Source organism: Lampetra planeri, chromosome 19 (genome assembly GCF_965212315.1).
Source record: "Lampetra planeri chromosome 19, kcLamPlan1.2.h2, whole genome shotgun sequence".
Classification (NCBI taxonomy): domain Eukaryota; kingdom Metazoa; phylum Chordata; class Hyperoartia; order Petromyzontiformes; family Petromyzontidae; genus Lampetra; species Lampetra planeri.
In genome coordinates this window covers 6,549,942-6,565,251 of record NC_136125.1, presented here as the reverse complement: position 1 = coordinate 6,565,251, position 15,310 = coordinate 6,549,942, and the positions used below count along the sequence as shown (strand labels likewise).

Here is a 15,310-nt window from a genome sequence, read left to right as displayed (position 1 = left end):
CGCAAAACAAACCACGGCAGTGGCGGCGGCGGTGGTGGTGGTGGCCCAGTGTTGTTGGTTCACAGGCAATGTGGTGCAACGTCTGACAGTCATTTAGGTCGATTGACCCGTAACACCTGGGTCCGTGCCGTGACCTCCTGCCAGGAAGTCTTGGAAGTGGTGTGGCCGCGGGGACGAATGAATGAACCAGAATCAGAATGTGTATTTACGCAGGAGGAATCCGATGAGCTATGAAGCTCTTTTAAATTTTTTTACAGATATCCAGTAGGGAAGGGTAAGAACGTTACGACAACGACAAACAATACAAAAACACGATAGAAGTGCAATGTGTATTAAACGTAAACAAACCACAAAAAAGATACAAATAAAATGAAACACATTTTTTTGTATCTTACCAGGTAAAGCCCATTGATGTATTAACTTATTTTTCAGAAGCGATCTGGCCACAAATGATAGCTCGGCGAAAGTGGCTTATCGTGTGGACATTCATAGCAGCTAAATAATCAAATGTTTGGCACGTGGGTCTTAAGTTTCCCCGCACACTCCTGATCCCCGTCTCTCTCTCTATTAGCGGGGTCTCTAAGCGAGTCTCTAACTCTTTCTCTCTGAACAGAGGGAGACCAGGGGATGGGTGGTGGGTGGAGGTTTGAACTCGGCAGGGGGGCGAGGCGTGTACCGGGTTGCGAGGGGTCGAGGGAGGTTGGAGCGGGTGTGGAGGGGAGGGGGAGAGGGGATTGGAATAGCTGCGAAGTGGGGAAAAGTCCGGTCCGGGGTTTTGTAAATTCTGCTTCTCCCCCCCCACTTCCTCCCAATAAAGGGGCAATAATTCTCTACGATTTTTATTTGCTATTTTGTTTTTATCACGGAAGCCACCACTGAGCTATACATAACTCGTCTTCAGAAGCGACCTGGCCACAAATGATAGCTCAACAACAAAGTGGTTTATCACGCGGAAATGTCTAGCAGCCAAATACTCTAAAAGATATATATGATGGATAAGCGCAAGATGTTGATTTTCAACTTGGAGGGACAAACTGGAGTACACGGGGGAAAATCCACGCGACCACGGAGAGAAAATGAGGCACGGAAACTCCAAATATACAGCAGCAGGCGTCAGGGTCGGGATCGAGCCCAATTCGTCTCTTACCTGTGGCGTATCCACACTGCGTGGGGGGTAGCAAAACACGGAGCGGATCGCTCTGAGCGCACGCAGCCGCTACCCAGCAAGGCTATTTATTATGTGTAGTTACATATTTACTTATACTGGTAGGAACCTCCGGCTTGTGCCCGCCCTGACAGTCGGGCATATTTGCGGAATACACCACGCCGCCGTTGACCCTGGCCATTTACCGAGCAACCCAACGTTCCTACCAGCTCCCTCCGCAGGAATGTGTTAGCGTTGTTGAGAAACGTGTAAGAGGGTTTTGTGGTACGTGTGCCTATGCACCACCATCAACGCAGCATCACGCGATATCAAAGACGGTCGTCACCGCATCGCGCGCTTTCCGATGCGCTTCTGCGGCCGTCTGGAACCCTCTTCCTTCTAATGTTAGCAAGCCACTGGAGCTAAGCGGTTTTAAATCATCATCATCTCCATATTCAAAACTCATTTCTTTAGAACTTCTTTTTTTGTTTAGTTGTTTGTCCTTCCCCCGCACCTCCGGTTAGCATGGTTGGCTACGTACGGTGCGAAAGAAGTTCAACATACATGTATTATTGTTATATTATGAACACAATTTGTATCATGAGATTACATTGCATATCATACGGTGTTTTAATGAGTGGGAGGAGCGGTGGCGCAGCAGTTAGCGCACCTCTCTCCTACGCGAGTGGTCCTATCCATCATTGTCTTATGGCGCGTGTGAATTGAAACCGTGAAGGAATGCCGGGGTGGTGGTAGTCATAAAATAATCCTCACGGTGGCCAGTCTCTACTCGAGCAGAGAGCGGTGGCGCAGTGGTTAGCGCACTCCGATGGTAACCCGGCCACGGCTAACATCACTTCCGAGTGATATCTAAACCCGTCCTGACCCCCCCCCACCCTTCCCACCATCAGCCACTCGTACTGGCCAGCCTGCCGAGGTATGGTCACGCAAACCCCCATTGAACAAAATAAAAATAATATATATTTATTAAATAGATAACCAGCCGAGTAACGGGACGACTCTTACAGGAGGTCCACGTGGGAGATGGAACGCTGATGGAATAAGTTCACGTGCGGGTGCTGGGTGGATGAATACATCGCAGGATCGTGGGATATGGCAACGGTTGGCAGAGGCTTTAATCCAGCAGTGGATTGACCATGGCTGATGAAAGTGATGGATTGGGGAGGCCTTCATCGAGCAGTGGATTGACCATGGCAGGATGATGATAACAAACACGTCAACACATACTCAGGGCATGGCGTTCGTCTACTCTAATGGGTCACAACGCTGCTGATGAAACTCACAAGGGTTGAAACTCAACAACACCACCACCACATCAATAACAACAATCATGCCTCTTAAAGAGGAAGCAGGATAAACGGTGACGTTTTGGGCAATGCCCCTATTCGTCATGCTTCTTCGAAGTGAAATGTGGCCACCTTTGCTTTCGCTTGCTTGAAAAACAAAAACAAGCTGTTGCTGGACCACATTAGGCCAGAAGGCGCCTCGTTTTATGGACTTAAATGTTATTTATTTTATCTTGGCAGATGAAACAGACCCTCGTGTATTTATTTATACATTAGGGATTAGAGATTTTTTTTGAATTTCAGATGTGTTCTACTTCTTTTGTGTTGGTCAGCATCCCCCATCGGGTTCACGGCGTGTCCCCCTCCCCCACGTCCCGCTTGCTCGAGTCTATGGGTCTCTGCGTGAGTCTTTGGGATGGGTGTGAGTCTGTGGGCCTGTGTGAGTCTGTGGGTCTCTGAGTTAATCTATGGGTCCCTGCGTGAGTCTTTGAGACTGTGAGTCTGTGGGTGTCAGTGTGAGTCCGTGGATCTCTGTGTGAGTCTGTGGGTCCCTGTGTGAGTCTGTGGGTCTGTGTGAGTCTGTTGGTCTCTGTTTGAGTCTGTGGTTTTCTGCGCGAGTTATTAGGACGGGTGCGAGTCTGTGGGTCTCTGAGTTATTCTCTGGGTCCCTGCGTGAGTCTTTGAGACTGTGTTAGTCTGTGAGTCCCTGTGTGAGCCTGTGGGTCTCTGAGTGAGTCTATGAGTGAGTCTAAAAGCAAACTGGGATACTGTCAGAGAAGATCTGGTGGAGGGGTGGTGGTGGTGTTATCATCAACGGCTCTGGTCATGATGACATCTTGACCTTCACCTGCTCTCTTGAGATGTTTGGCCAGTGTCGTCAATAGGTGTTTGGCTTCGTTAGGAACAGGACATTGGAGTAACCAGATAAAAAAACAAAACAACACTCACCACGCACACGAGGTTGAAACACTCAGCACTTGCATCTCCTAATCACACCTCGATACCAACCCCACACCAACAACACCTGCCCAGCAACCCCCCCTCCTCCTCCTCCCGTTACAACCCGCGAAAACACATTGCGGAGCCGTACCTACAGCAACAAGCGCGAAACGCTACTCAGTTGTCACAACGAGCACCCGAACTTCGCGAACCAGGTCCGCCTCCTGGCAAAGTGGTCGTGGGAACGCAGCAGTAAGGGCAGTAGAGGGGAGACGTTACACCCCTCCCCTTCACCCCCCCGTTACCCCCCTCCCCCTCACCCCCCCCCCACACCCCTCCTTAGCCCCCCACCTCACTCTTCACGCCGACCCCCCGTCTCCCTTACCCCAGATAGGCTTCGTCTATTATTATTATTTTTTATCTGCAGCGCTTTGGATATCCCCAGCGGAGCGTTCGTAGTGATCTGTAAAGCAACCACAGCCGACATCTGCCCCAGCAGCTCGCTAGCTGCCCACCCCTCCCTCCCTCCCTCCTCTCCCCCTTTCACATATTCACAATGGGGGCCCCCGTTTAGTCCTATAGACTGTCGTGGCGTTTGCTCATTCGCTGTCCGGCGGCGATAGCTTTCCCATTTAGAAACCGCCTCGGTGCTGTGGCTAACAACCCACCCGCACTCAAAGACAAAGATCCCCCGTGTAGACCGAAGAGGCTGTTGGGGCAAGTGCTGTTCGGGGAGCGCCGAACACCACAGCCAGCTTTAGATTTAAAGCTTTCGTGACTGCAGGGATTCATCTTCTTGGTTATTTCGGTAAAGTCACGTAGAAGGGAAGTAATAAAATAAGAAAAATAATTATGTTTTATTTTTATTATAATTATGTTTTATTTTTATTATTTTATTACTTCCCTTCTACGTGACTTTACCGAAAGAACCAAGAAGATGAACCATAGCCAGCGTCACGCGTGGTAGCCTTTGTCTCCGCAGGTGCTGGGGTGTTTTTTTTTGCTTTCGTTCGTGGCACTTGCAAGTGGATTAAGACTCCGTCAGCTGATGCTAACCCGTTGTTGGGAATTGGAACTTAAGGTGGCCGAGTTTGTAGTGCAGTGTGTTAACTACCATGTCACCGCTCGCTCACTCACGGATGTATGTATACGTACACACACCCGCACATTTACACACAGCTCGTGGTGAATGATACACTTTAATTCTGAAGTATATCGTGTACACGAATGGCGGTAACTTCTTTAATTCGACATGAACATTTGCCGTCGTTGTTGAGAATTTAAATGACAAAATAGGCAAGCCAAACGCCACCATCATAAAAATTCGTACTTCTTGACTCATCCCATCAGCCGCGCGATCGTCTGGGGGAGCGCATCAATTTAAGCGGCATTGATTCAACACAAGCCAACGACTACTGGGACCAGTTCCGACACATAGCGTCTCATCAGCAGAGTCAGGTCTTGCTCGAAACAACGCCGATGAACCACCGAATAGGTGCCATCGGCAAAGACCACCTGTTTACGATTCTACGAACTTCCATCGGTGATTAAACGCGTACACGTGATTGTAGATCATTCATTTGCGCCTCACTGAGTCTCAACACTCCCACTCGGGAGCCTCCTGCTACGCCCGGAGACGTATGGCTCCGAGTCACATGAATTCTTCGTGAGAGGTCAACTTCGTGCCGGAGGCAATCGTAGAACCGTACGATAGGTTGACACGATCAAAAGCTCCGCACAGATAGATTCAGGAATCACATTGCCGCACTGTCGTCCATCTAAGCGAGTATGGCCTTTGGTGCGACCCGTGACGTGCGGCGCCCGGCCTTACGCAAATAGTGAGAACACCCCCATCATCATCATCATCGTGCTGCTGTTAAACCCCCAATGGTTTCAAACGGTGTGGGTGGCACACATCACTGATGATGTCTTATCGGCGAAAGTGCCCCCCTCCCCAGCCTACAGGAATCCCAAGACCTACAACCCCACGGTAGGTTAGGACCATTGGCAAGCCTCGCCATAAGTCACGTGTGGCGCGCATTGATATCGGGGGCGGTGGTGGGGGGTGGACAGCGGCTCAGATTTGCTCGGATCTTGTAGTCGGCACCACGTGGCTCGGAGCAAGCGAGACGAGTGACTGGTCGAGACAAAGACGACGGGGAGGATGGAGTAGGATGAGGAGGAGGATAGAGAGAATGAAGAGGAGGAAGGAACGAACGAATAATGATGAAGAGGAGGAGGCGGTGGTGGTGGTGGAGGGGGTAACCACGGCAGAGATGTTGAAAAGGAGGATGAAGATGTATAGGAGGATATAGACGACAAGAGATGACGATGAATATGAGCAACAGAGAGAGAGATGAGGAGGAGATAGAGGAGGAAAGCTAACGGGGAGAGATTAGGAGCGAGAGAGAGACACGAGCCGAGTTATAGGAGGAGGATGGAACAGATGAGATCGGAGTAGAGAGATGAGGTGGGACAGAGAGGAGGACGAGGAATAGGTGTGTGAGGCGGTGTACAAGGAGGTGGAGTGGTTGCACGCATTCGCCCTGGTGGATCATTAAAATCGATAGCGCGGGCATCGTCATCACCGGCTGAGCCTTCGGCTTGCCCGTTGGGGTCCATCAGAGGGGGGTGGGGGGGGGTGCTGAGGCGCCGTTGAGAGACGCGGAGGGGAAGTGGAAGGGACGCGATCGCGGGCCCGGCAGGGGTTCGGCAGCTCGCGATGGTAATGAGCGATTAGAAAAATGTCCCGTTTGACCTAGGCGAGTTTGTTAGAGACTGTCAAGAGCCAATCCCCACTCTTTTTTTTTAGCCTCCACTTTTTTTTAAATCTCCCCCCCCCCCGCCGCCCGCCGCCCCATTCTCCTCCACCACGAATCGCTCCTTCGCCTTCTTCTCTCGTTGCTCTCCCTCTCTCGGCCATCGTTTCTCCGACGACAGTCGACACCGACTCCCCCACCAAACACACCCACCCTCTCAGCCTCCTCCTCCCCTCCTCCTCCTCCCCTCCTCCTCCCTCCTCCTCCTCCCCTCCTCCCTCCTCCTCCTCCCTCCTCCTCCCCTCCTCCTCCTCCCCTCCTCCTCCCTCCTCCTCCTCCCCTCCTCCCTCCTCCTCCTCCTCCCTCCTCCTCCCCTCCTCCTCCTCCCTCCTCCTCCTCCCCTCCTCCCTCCTCCCTCCTCCTCCCTCCTCCTCCTCCCCTCCTCCTCCCTCCTCCTCCTCCCTCCTCCTCCTCCCTCCCTCCTCCCGTCGCTGCCGTGTCGGGCCGTCAAGAGCTGCGCTCTGACTCCCGACACGCGGCGCTCTCGCCGTCGGAAATTGATGAATCGTATATAAAATGCAAATGAGTAGGCATAAATCTTAACCGTCTGACAGTTTAATTTATGAGCGGCTTAATGAATGCAGATTAGTTTTAATTAACTATTCTCAATGACATGCGAACTGTCCGTCCTTCAACAAGGAGCGCAGCCACAGAGCTCGCTCCCTCGCTCGCTCGCTCTCTCTCTTCCTCACGTCTCTCCTCGCTCTCTCTTTCTCTTCCTCGTCTGTTGCCCTCCTCCTCCTCTTTCTCCGACTCATTGCTATTATACTCATCCTCCTCGTCCTCCTCGATTCGCTCTCACCGTCTTCTCTCGCGCTCTCCCGTTCTCGTCCTCCTGTCTCTACTCGCTCTCTCCTCCTACTGCTCCTCTTTCTCCGAATCCTTTCATCATCATCATCTTTCCTCGTCTCTCTTCACCCGCCCCCCTCCCCACACACATCCTCTTCATGTCTATTCGCTCCTCAACAGCTATACCCACATCAGCAAGCAATCATCCCTCCTACTCCTTTATCCCCTCTCTTCCTCTTCATTGCTATTACCTCCTCCCACTATGCTCATTATTATCATCTCATCATCATCCTCCCCCTGCTCATCCTCCTTCCTCGTCTCTCTCTCCCTCCACACTTTCTTTCTGTCCTCTATCTTCTCTTTTCCTCTTCATATCTGATCATCATCATCATCTCTAATCATCATCATGATGATATTGCGGCCAATCCCCCTCACTCATCTCTCTCCCCATTCTCTCTCTCATCTCTCTCCTCCTCCTCTTCCTCCTCCTCTTCCTCCTCCTCTTCCTCCTCCTCTTCCTCCTCCTCCCTCCACCTCCTCCCTCCTCCTCCTCCTCCTACTCCCTCCTCCTCCCTCCACCTCCTCCCTCCTCCCTCCTCCTCCTCCTCCCTCCTCCTCCCTCCACCTCCTCCCTCCTCCTCCTACTCCCTCCTCCCTCCTCCTCCCTCCACCTCCTCCTCCCTCCTCTACCTCCTCCTCTTCCTCCTCCTCCTCCCTCCTCCTCCCTCCACCTCCTCCCTCCTCCTCCTCCCTCCTCCTCCTCCTCCTCCCTCCTCTTGCCGCTCTCTCTCGCTCGCTCTCACCGGGCCCGAGCAGGCGGCACGCGGCACGCGCGACAGCTCCGTCGCCTCGTGTTTTCACAGCTGCCCTCTCCAGCAATGAGAACGCCAGACGTCACGATCAAGAAACTCGCAGCTTCCCTTTGAAACCGTGAACGGCGAGAGTGGGCGACCCTCATTACTCTGGGATAACATCATGCGCCGCGGCACTAAAGAGTTTTTCAATTCTTCCCCCCCCCCCCCCGCCTTACCCCCCTTCCCCCCACCGCCACCCCCCTCCCCCCGCAAGAGATCTTACAACAACAATAACAACAACGCACGCACGCAGAGAGAAAACAAAATAATCCAAAACTTCTAAAGTTATTTGTCAAACACGAAAAAAAAATCTAATTTCGCGTAAAAAGAGGATTGAAGTTGTTTTCCCTAAAAACATTGACGTAATTAATACGTGGAAATGTATGAAATTAAACATATAAATAAACATGTGAATACATGTCAGATGTAAGAATGGTTGCTATATTTGTCAGCGAGGATACGAATCACGAGTTCGCTGTGGAAACGATTCCTCTGCCCCCTGGTGAGAGGTGGCGAATAGGGGAGACCTGCAATCTAACGTCAGGAGCGAGCAATTGTTGAGATGATGCCATCCTGAACGATGATTATTATGAATACGCCTTTTGTTGGTCGGGTAACTTGCCGTACAAAGGCAACGATCTCCCGCGTGCGTAGCTTTGAACAGAACTTCGGGGTAAGTGCTGTTCGCGAGTAGCACCTATGAAGGCCTCCACGTCACACAGAGGAGGGTGGGTGGCCAGCACCACACCCGGCCGTCTTTGTCTTAACAGTTTACGATGTTTACACACGGCAACAGGTACTCATTTGAGGCTGAGTCGACCTAGGGGCGGCCCAGATAATACACACGCAAAAGACAAAGATCCCCGTAGTGTAGCGGTTAGCGCTACGCTGCGCTATGAACCCGGCGACCCGGGTTCGATTCCCGCTCACGGTCAACACCGGTGATGATTATCTGAACCGGTCATGGGCCTCCTCTAGTTCGACTCAGCCTCAAATAAGTACCTGGTGTACCGTTACAGCCTTAATAGGTGCTCGCTAACAGCACTTGCCCCTACAGCCATGCACACAAAGATCCCCCATATAGCCTTAACAGACTGTAGAAGCAAGTGCTGTTAGCGATCACCTATAAAGGCCGGCACGGCACACGAGGGGTGGGTGGTCAACACCACGCTCGGCCGCCTTTGTCTCCCTAGTGACGATGTTTACACACCGCACCAGGTACTCATTTGAGGCTGAGTAGACCTAGGCATGCACACACACACACGTATACACATACATGCAAAACAAAGTCAAAGATCCTCCGTATGGTTACACACCGCACCAGGTACTCATTTGAGGCCGAGTCAACGTAGGGGGAGGCCCCGGACCCGTTCAAAATGTTCGTCACTGTTATTTGGTCGTGAGTGGGAATCGAACTCGGGTGGCCGTGCGCGTGAGCGCGGTGCCCTAACCACTGTCACTAAGTGGCGTTGACGTCACCACGGCGCTTGTACCAGGCTACGTGCACTGAGAGACCAGGTGAAGCTTCGAAGTTTGCTGACGGGAGGTCACGGGTTCAGACCCAGGTGTCATGAGTTGCCTGAAAGGACTGGCAGATGCACCACCTGCGCTCCCTACTATGCCAACTCGATCTATTTTATCCACCCGGCGCTCTGCTCGTTGTTATGAGCGTCGCTCCTCCGCCCTCCGTCGTTGCTGGAGGGCGACTGCCTCCAACTGCCCAATAGCAGCATCCTTCACGAGCCTCCTACACAGAGTCCGATGTTGACACCGCTGGTACCGGTCACCGGCAAGTCCCCAATCATCAGCTCCACGTCCTCCTGTACCACATCAGCCCACGTCTTCTCTAGCCCGTGCCGCGCCCGTTTATCCCCCTCTAACCGGCTTGGCCATGCGGTGGCTGGACATGCGGGCTACGTGACCCAGCCAACGTAGCCTCGCCTGCTGGAGGGAGTTCCACAGTTGGGGAGGGGGGGGATGTAACCACAGTAAACGCCCGAGCAGGCAGGTAGTCGACGCAGCTGGATTGAACATAGCGCGCGCGTGTCAATATCCCTCCGAACGCGTGCCCCTTTCTGTTTCCTCCTCCTCTTCTTCTTCCTGGTTGTTGCCGTGCGCTCAGACAACGGCGTCCGACGTTTGGCTTCACGTGACCGAGTGTCCAACACACGTGGGGCGAAACGTCGGACATCGTGGCCAACGACACGCGGTGGTACGACCGGAGAATCGCGCAGCAGCAGAACCAACCCTGCCGTGTCTGGGAGCAAACAAACCGCAGTGATGCTGATGACACTGGGGGGGGGGGGGGCGAGGGGGGTGGTGGGGGGGGGGGGTCGGCTGACTGTGGGTTTGAGGGCGCTGCCAATAACAGAGTTAACATTCAGCTCGGTCGAAGTTCCGATGGTGGAGGGGGCGGGTGAGGGGGAGGTAAAGGGGGGGGGGGGGGGGCAGGAGGCGAAGGCCCGATGATGGGGGTCGCGGTTGGGGGGGGGGGCTGTTGTAGAGAGGTGGGGGAGGGGGGGGAGATTAGGAGAGGGAGGGGGGCAGCAGCTAAAATTCACTCGCTCCTAGCGGGGGAGTTGAGCAGTCATTGGAGGGGGGGTTGTCGCCACCGCCCGCTAATCGGGGGGTGGTGGTGGGGAGGGGGCTGGGCTGGGTGGGGGGGGAACGGGGGGGGGGGGGCTTTGGTGGGGGAGACAGAGGGGGGGGGGCTGGGTGGGTGGGGGAGACGAGGGGGGGCCTCGGTGGGGAGACGGGGGGGGGGGGCTTAATGGGGAGACGGGGTGTGGGCTGGGTGCGGAGATGGGGGAGGCTGGGTGGTGAGACGGGAGGGGGGCTGGGTGGGGGAGACGGGGGGGGGGGGCTGAGTGGTGAGACGGGAGGGGGCTGGGTGGGGAGACGAGGGGGGGGCCTGGGTGGGGAGACGTGGGTGGGGGGGGCTTCCCCCTCCCCCGTTCCCAGCTCGTCCGTTTATAGTTGTGACTTCTGACACAACAGCGCGCTCGTATTCTCCGCGTTGTCATGTGTTTTCTCTTTCTGACTCTCTTTTGTCTTTGAAGTAAAAGTCACCCCCACCCCCACCCCATCGTGCCCTCCTCATTCTTCTACAAGAGACGAAAACGCAGCGCACATTTGAAATATGGAGCGTGTCTGGAACCACTCTTACCGCGTTTAAATTCCTGCGCACAACAGAATTCCTTTGCTGTCATCCAGAAAGCATTTAGATGAACGCCTCGCGATGTGCGTGGTGCTTGGGATGTTGGTGGTGGGGGGGAGGTGAGGAGGATAGGGGGAGGGGGGGGGGTATCTCCTGGGCAGCCCCGTGGAGGTTTCTATTCCTCACGATGAGAATCGGGTCTCTAATCTCCTCCTCTGTTAAGGGTTCCTCCTCTCGATTCGTGCAGTGGGGGGATTGAGTGGAGTTCCCTCGCTATACCTGTGAGCACTCAAGGTTGACGATCAAAACACCAGATAGACACACCTCTTCCAAAGCATCAAGTCGGCATTCGCCACGCGTGCTTGCGGTGAGACGTGTGTGCGTTGTCCCTGCAACTGATTGGCCTACGCCAGAGACAGCCACTTACATGGCTCTGTCTTGGCTGTGTGTACGTATGTTGAACTGCACCGCACGTTACCAAACGCGCCGATCGGAGGTGCCGGGGAGCGACGACAAAACTCGACGTAAAAAATAAATTCTAAACAAATGCTGTAGGGCCAAAGGCTGCCAAAAGGCGAACAGGACCAGGACGATGCAAACGCCGAAGCATTTACGAGCTCGGGTTAAGCAGTTCTATCTCCGTGACCCCTTTTAGCCAGCAATGCGACGTTTAAACCAACTTAACACCTTTTTTTTCTCTTCTTAATCATCCAAGTTCAACCAGGGTATGTGCGGGTCATAGCTCTCTCTCTCTCGCTCTCTGTGTGATGTGGTTCGTGCGCTGCTCCGCCGCTGTTAGTAACTGCGAGCAGTGTCACGCTGCCCGGCTCACGACGCACACAGCCTCGCCGGTCCGAGTCCATCTCCCGCGCCCGCAGATGAAACGGCGGTGGCGAGTTGCAGCGACTAACACGCACGGTCCTCGCTTTGTTGTTCGGCGGTGATGGGCTTTATCGTGATCTGCACGTTTACATTGATGGACACGTTTCGTAAACGTCCCCTACATCTGTCCGCCTCTCTTGGTTGTGGTGGTTGTGGTGGTTGTGGCGGTGGTTGTGTTCACGTTTTACGCACACGTGGAGGTAGTGATTGTGGTGTTGGTGGCGGTGGTTGTGTTCGCGTTTCACGCACACGTGGAGGTGATGGTTGTGTTTGCGCGTCATCCACACGTGGCGTTGGTGGTTACGTTGGTGGTTGTGGTGGCTGTGTCCGCGTGTCACCCACCTGCACGCTTCCCTTGCCCTTGTCGTCAGCTCCAGGCCGGGCCGGCCCCCGAAACGAGCACACGGACTGCTGTCACCCGACAGCATGCTGCCCCACCACGGCCTCCTCTCGCCCGGCGTGCTCTCTCTCCAGGTAACTGGGGAGGCGGGGAGGACACTCCGCACTCACCTGGGCATCAGCATCATCAGCATCATCATCATCACCACACACACACAAGGGTGACATTGATTGATCGAATCGTTCATCCGTTCATTGATTCACTAAACCATGATGCCGCCGCACAGGCTCATGTCATGGGGGGGAATTGATTAATTCAATCATCTTCTTGGTTCTTTCGGTAAAGTCACGTAGAATGGAAATAATAAAATAATACAAATTCAACATAATAAAATAATTATCACGACGTTTCGGCCACAACGCAAGCAGGTCTGTCGAGAAGACAGAGTCTGAGTGACTCTGTCTTCTCGACAGACCTGTTCTACACCTGAGGACGGCTGCTTGCGTTGTGGCCGAAACGTCGTGAGAATTATTTTATTATGTTTTATTTTTATTATTTCCATTCTACGTGACTTTACCGAAAGAACCAAGAAGATGAATCCCTGCAGTCACGAAAGCTTTCAATCGAAATTTAATTCAATCATGATGCTCATCAGGGGGTTCTGCCTCCACCAGGTAACGGGGGGCTGGTGGGGGGGGGGGGCAGGTCAGGGCTAGGGAGGGGGGCACTGCGACTGCGGTGGTGGGCGAGGGAGGGGCGGAGGTGGGGGGGGTTATTCATTGATTCATTCGGTGATTCGTGCACTGTAGTTCGTGATTCATTCAATTTCCTTTCGTTCCGTGGCTCCACGCGTTCCCTTTCTCTGAACACCCCCCTCCTCCACGGCGTTATTTCGGACCTCTACGATCCACGCGGTTGGCTACGTACGGCGCGAAAGAAGTTTCAAACCATGCGTACAGCAATGTGCGCATGCACCGTTACGTTTTCGTTTTTTAATATCGTCGCACAAAGTTTGATTCCCGCTCGTGCGATGAAATTCCTTTGACCCGTTAATTCTCGGGGGGTGGTTCCGCAACGGAACGCGATGTCTCTCTCTTTGTTTCTCTTTGGATGGTGCCACTGCTTCGTAACTTATTCATGCGCACAGCAGTTCGTGAAGGTTGCTCGCGGATGATCTGTGTTGCACATTGCGCGCTATAAATAACCATAACGACCGCGGTGATTACGATTACCATCAATACCTGTCGCATCCGTGCAAAAAGAGCTTCGCAGATAATCGGCTTCCTCCTCCGGTCTAAATAAAGATTTTGATTGTGAGCGATGACTTTGTGTTTCGTCACGGCGCACCGCCGATCGGCACGGTTGGCTACGTACGGTGCGAAAGAAGTTCAACATACATGATCATCATCATCATCATCATCACGATCCATGGGCAGATATCCCGTAGGTGTGAACTGCACATGACGTAATAAATATATAGCTAGTTAACATATTATATATATTATTATACATATAATATTATATATTACGGGAGAGGGGGGCAGTGTATTGTGGGTGGGGTGGGGGTAGCTTCATCCAGCAGTGGATTGACCATGGCCGATGATGATCATATGCGATTTTGCGGTGGGGGGCAGTGAGTGGTTATTAGCAAACTGCGCTGTGAACCGGGCGGACCTGAGTTCAATTCCCGACCACATCTAACATCAGTGGCGAGTGACAAATCGTGGTGAAGTGTGATTAACAATCCTCACTGCCGATAACAGCGTGAGGGAAGGCCTTCTTTCAGCCGTGGATTGACAAAGGGTAGAACGTTATATGTGTTCATCTATGAGCGCGGGGTGGTTATACCATACATCAACACCGCTACTCGCCTTCAACAATTGAGCGTTCAGCCCCGACGAAGCTTGGTGGAGCTAAATGGAGTTCAAAAGAACCCACAAACACTTTGTTGTGAAAGACCCAACGCGTTCGAGCCCTGGGTTTGAACTTCCACGAAGCTCACGGTCCACCCTGAACCGCATCCATTGCAAAAACCACGGCAGCAGACGCGGATACCCCGATGACGCACACATGGAAACTTTAAAACAAAAACTCGCCAGTGTGCGACTGTGGTCATCGAGAACAGACCGTACAACAACATCAACAACAACAAGATTTCACGACTCAATGCCCGATCTTCACAGACATCATCACAGCGAAACGCGACTCTCCTGACGCGGTTATTATAATCTGGCTTGACCACCTGCATGTGGAATTGTGGTTTGTCGCTCTGCATCTACATCATCTACATCATGATCTACATCATCTACATCATCTACATCATCATCTACATCATCATCTACATCATCATCATCTACATCATCATCTACATCATCTACATCATCATCCACATCATCTACATCATCATCATCTACATCATCATCATCTACATCATCATCATCTACATCATCATCTACATCATCATCTACATCATCATCTACATCATCATCATCTACATCATCTACATCATTATCTACATCATCTACATCATCATCTACATCATCGGCCACACATAAGACGAACCACCACAATGTTTCGTGAAGTGGGGGGGGGGCGAGACGGGTTCGGACATCACTCGCCACTGATGTGAGTCGTGAGCAGGGCTCTAACCACCGAAAGCACCCGCCGCCGATGACGTAAGCGCTTCCTTAATAGGTGCTCGCTAACAGCGCCCATCAAATCTACAAACACGAACGACTGCACGGGTGGGGGGGGGGACAAGTCGGCTTCCTTTGTAAACGTCTGTGAACTCGTTTGTACGAGTGTAGGGCTGGTGGGGGGTGGGGGGCGTCGTGGAGGGAGGCGACCAAGATAAACAGGGGAGTAAAGAGTCAACGTTGGAGCTGACAAGCTTTCAAGGAGCGGGTTGAGGGCTGGTGGTGGGAGGGGGGAGGGAGGTTTGAACCCTAATTTCACGACAACGCGTCTCGCTCCGCAAAAAACAGCGCTGCATTATCAATCAATCTCCCTCAAGCGCCTTTCACGGACACGGACATACACAAAAAAAAGCAACAGTCTCCTTTTGAAAGCGCAATTATAT

At 52.9% G+C, this 15,310-nt stretch overlaps 1 protein-coding gene across 1 annotated transcript in view; it reads left to right on the top strand.

Moving 5' to 3' along the window:
* DACH1 (dachshund family transcription factor 1) overlaps positions 1-15,310 on the top strand; it is a 168,907-nt gene that overhangs the window by 84,587 nt on the left and 69,010 nt on the right. The window contains exons 2-3 of the mRNA XM_078602693.1: positions 12,263-12,451; positions 15,039-15,043. Of these exons, the coding sequence (XP_078458819.1) occupies positions 12,263-12,451; positions 15,039-15,043 (194 nt within the window). The remainder of the gene's footprint in view (positions 1-12,262; positions 12,452-15,038; positions 15,044-15,310) is intronic.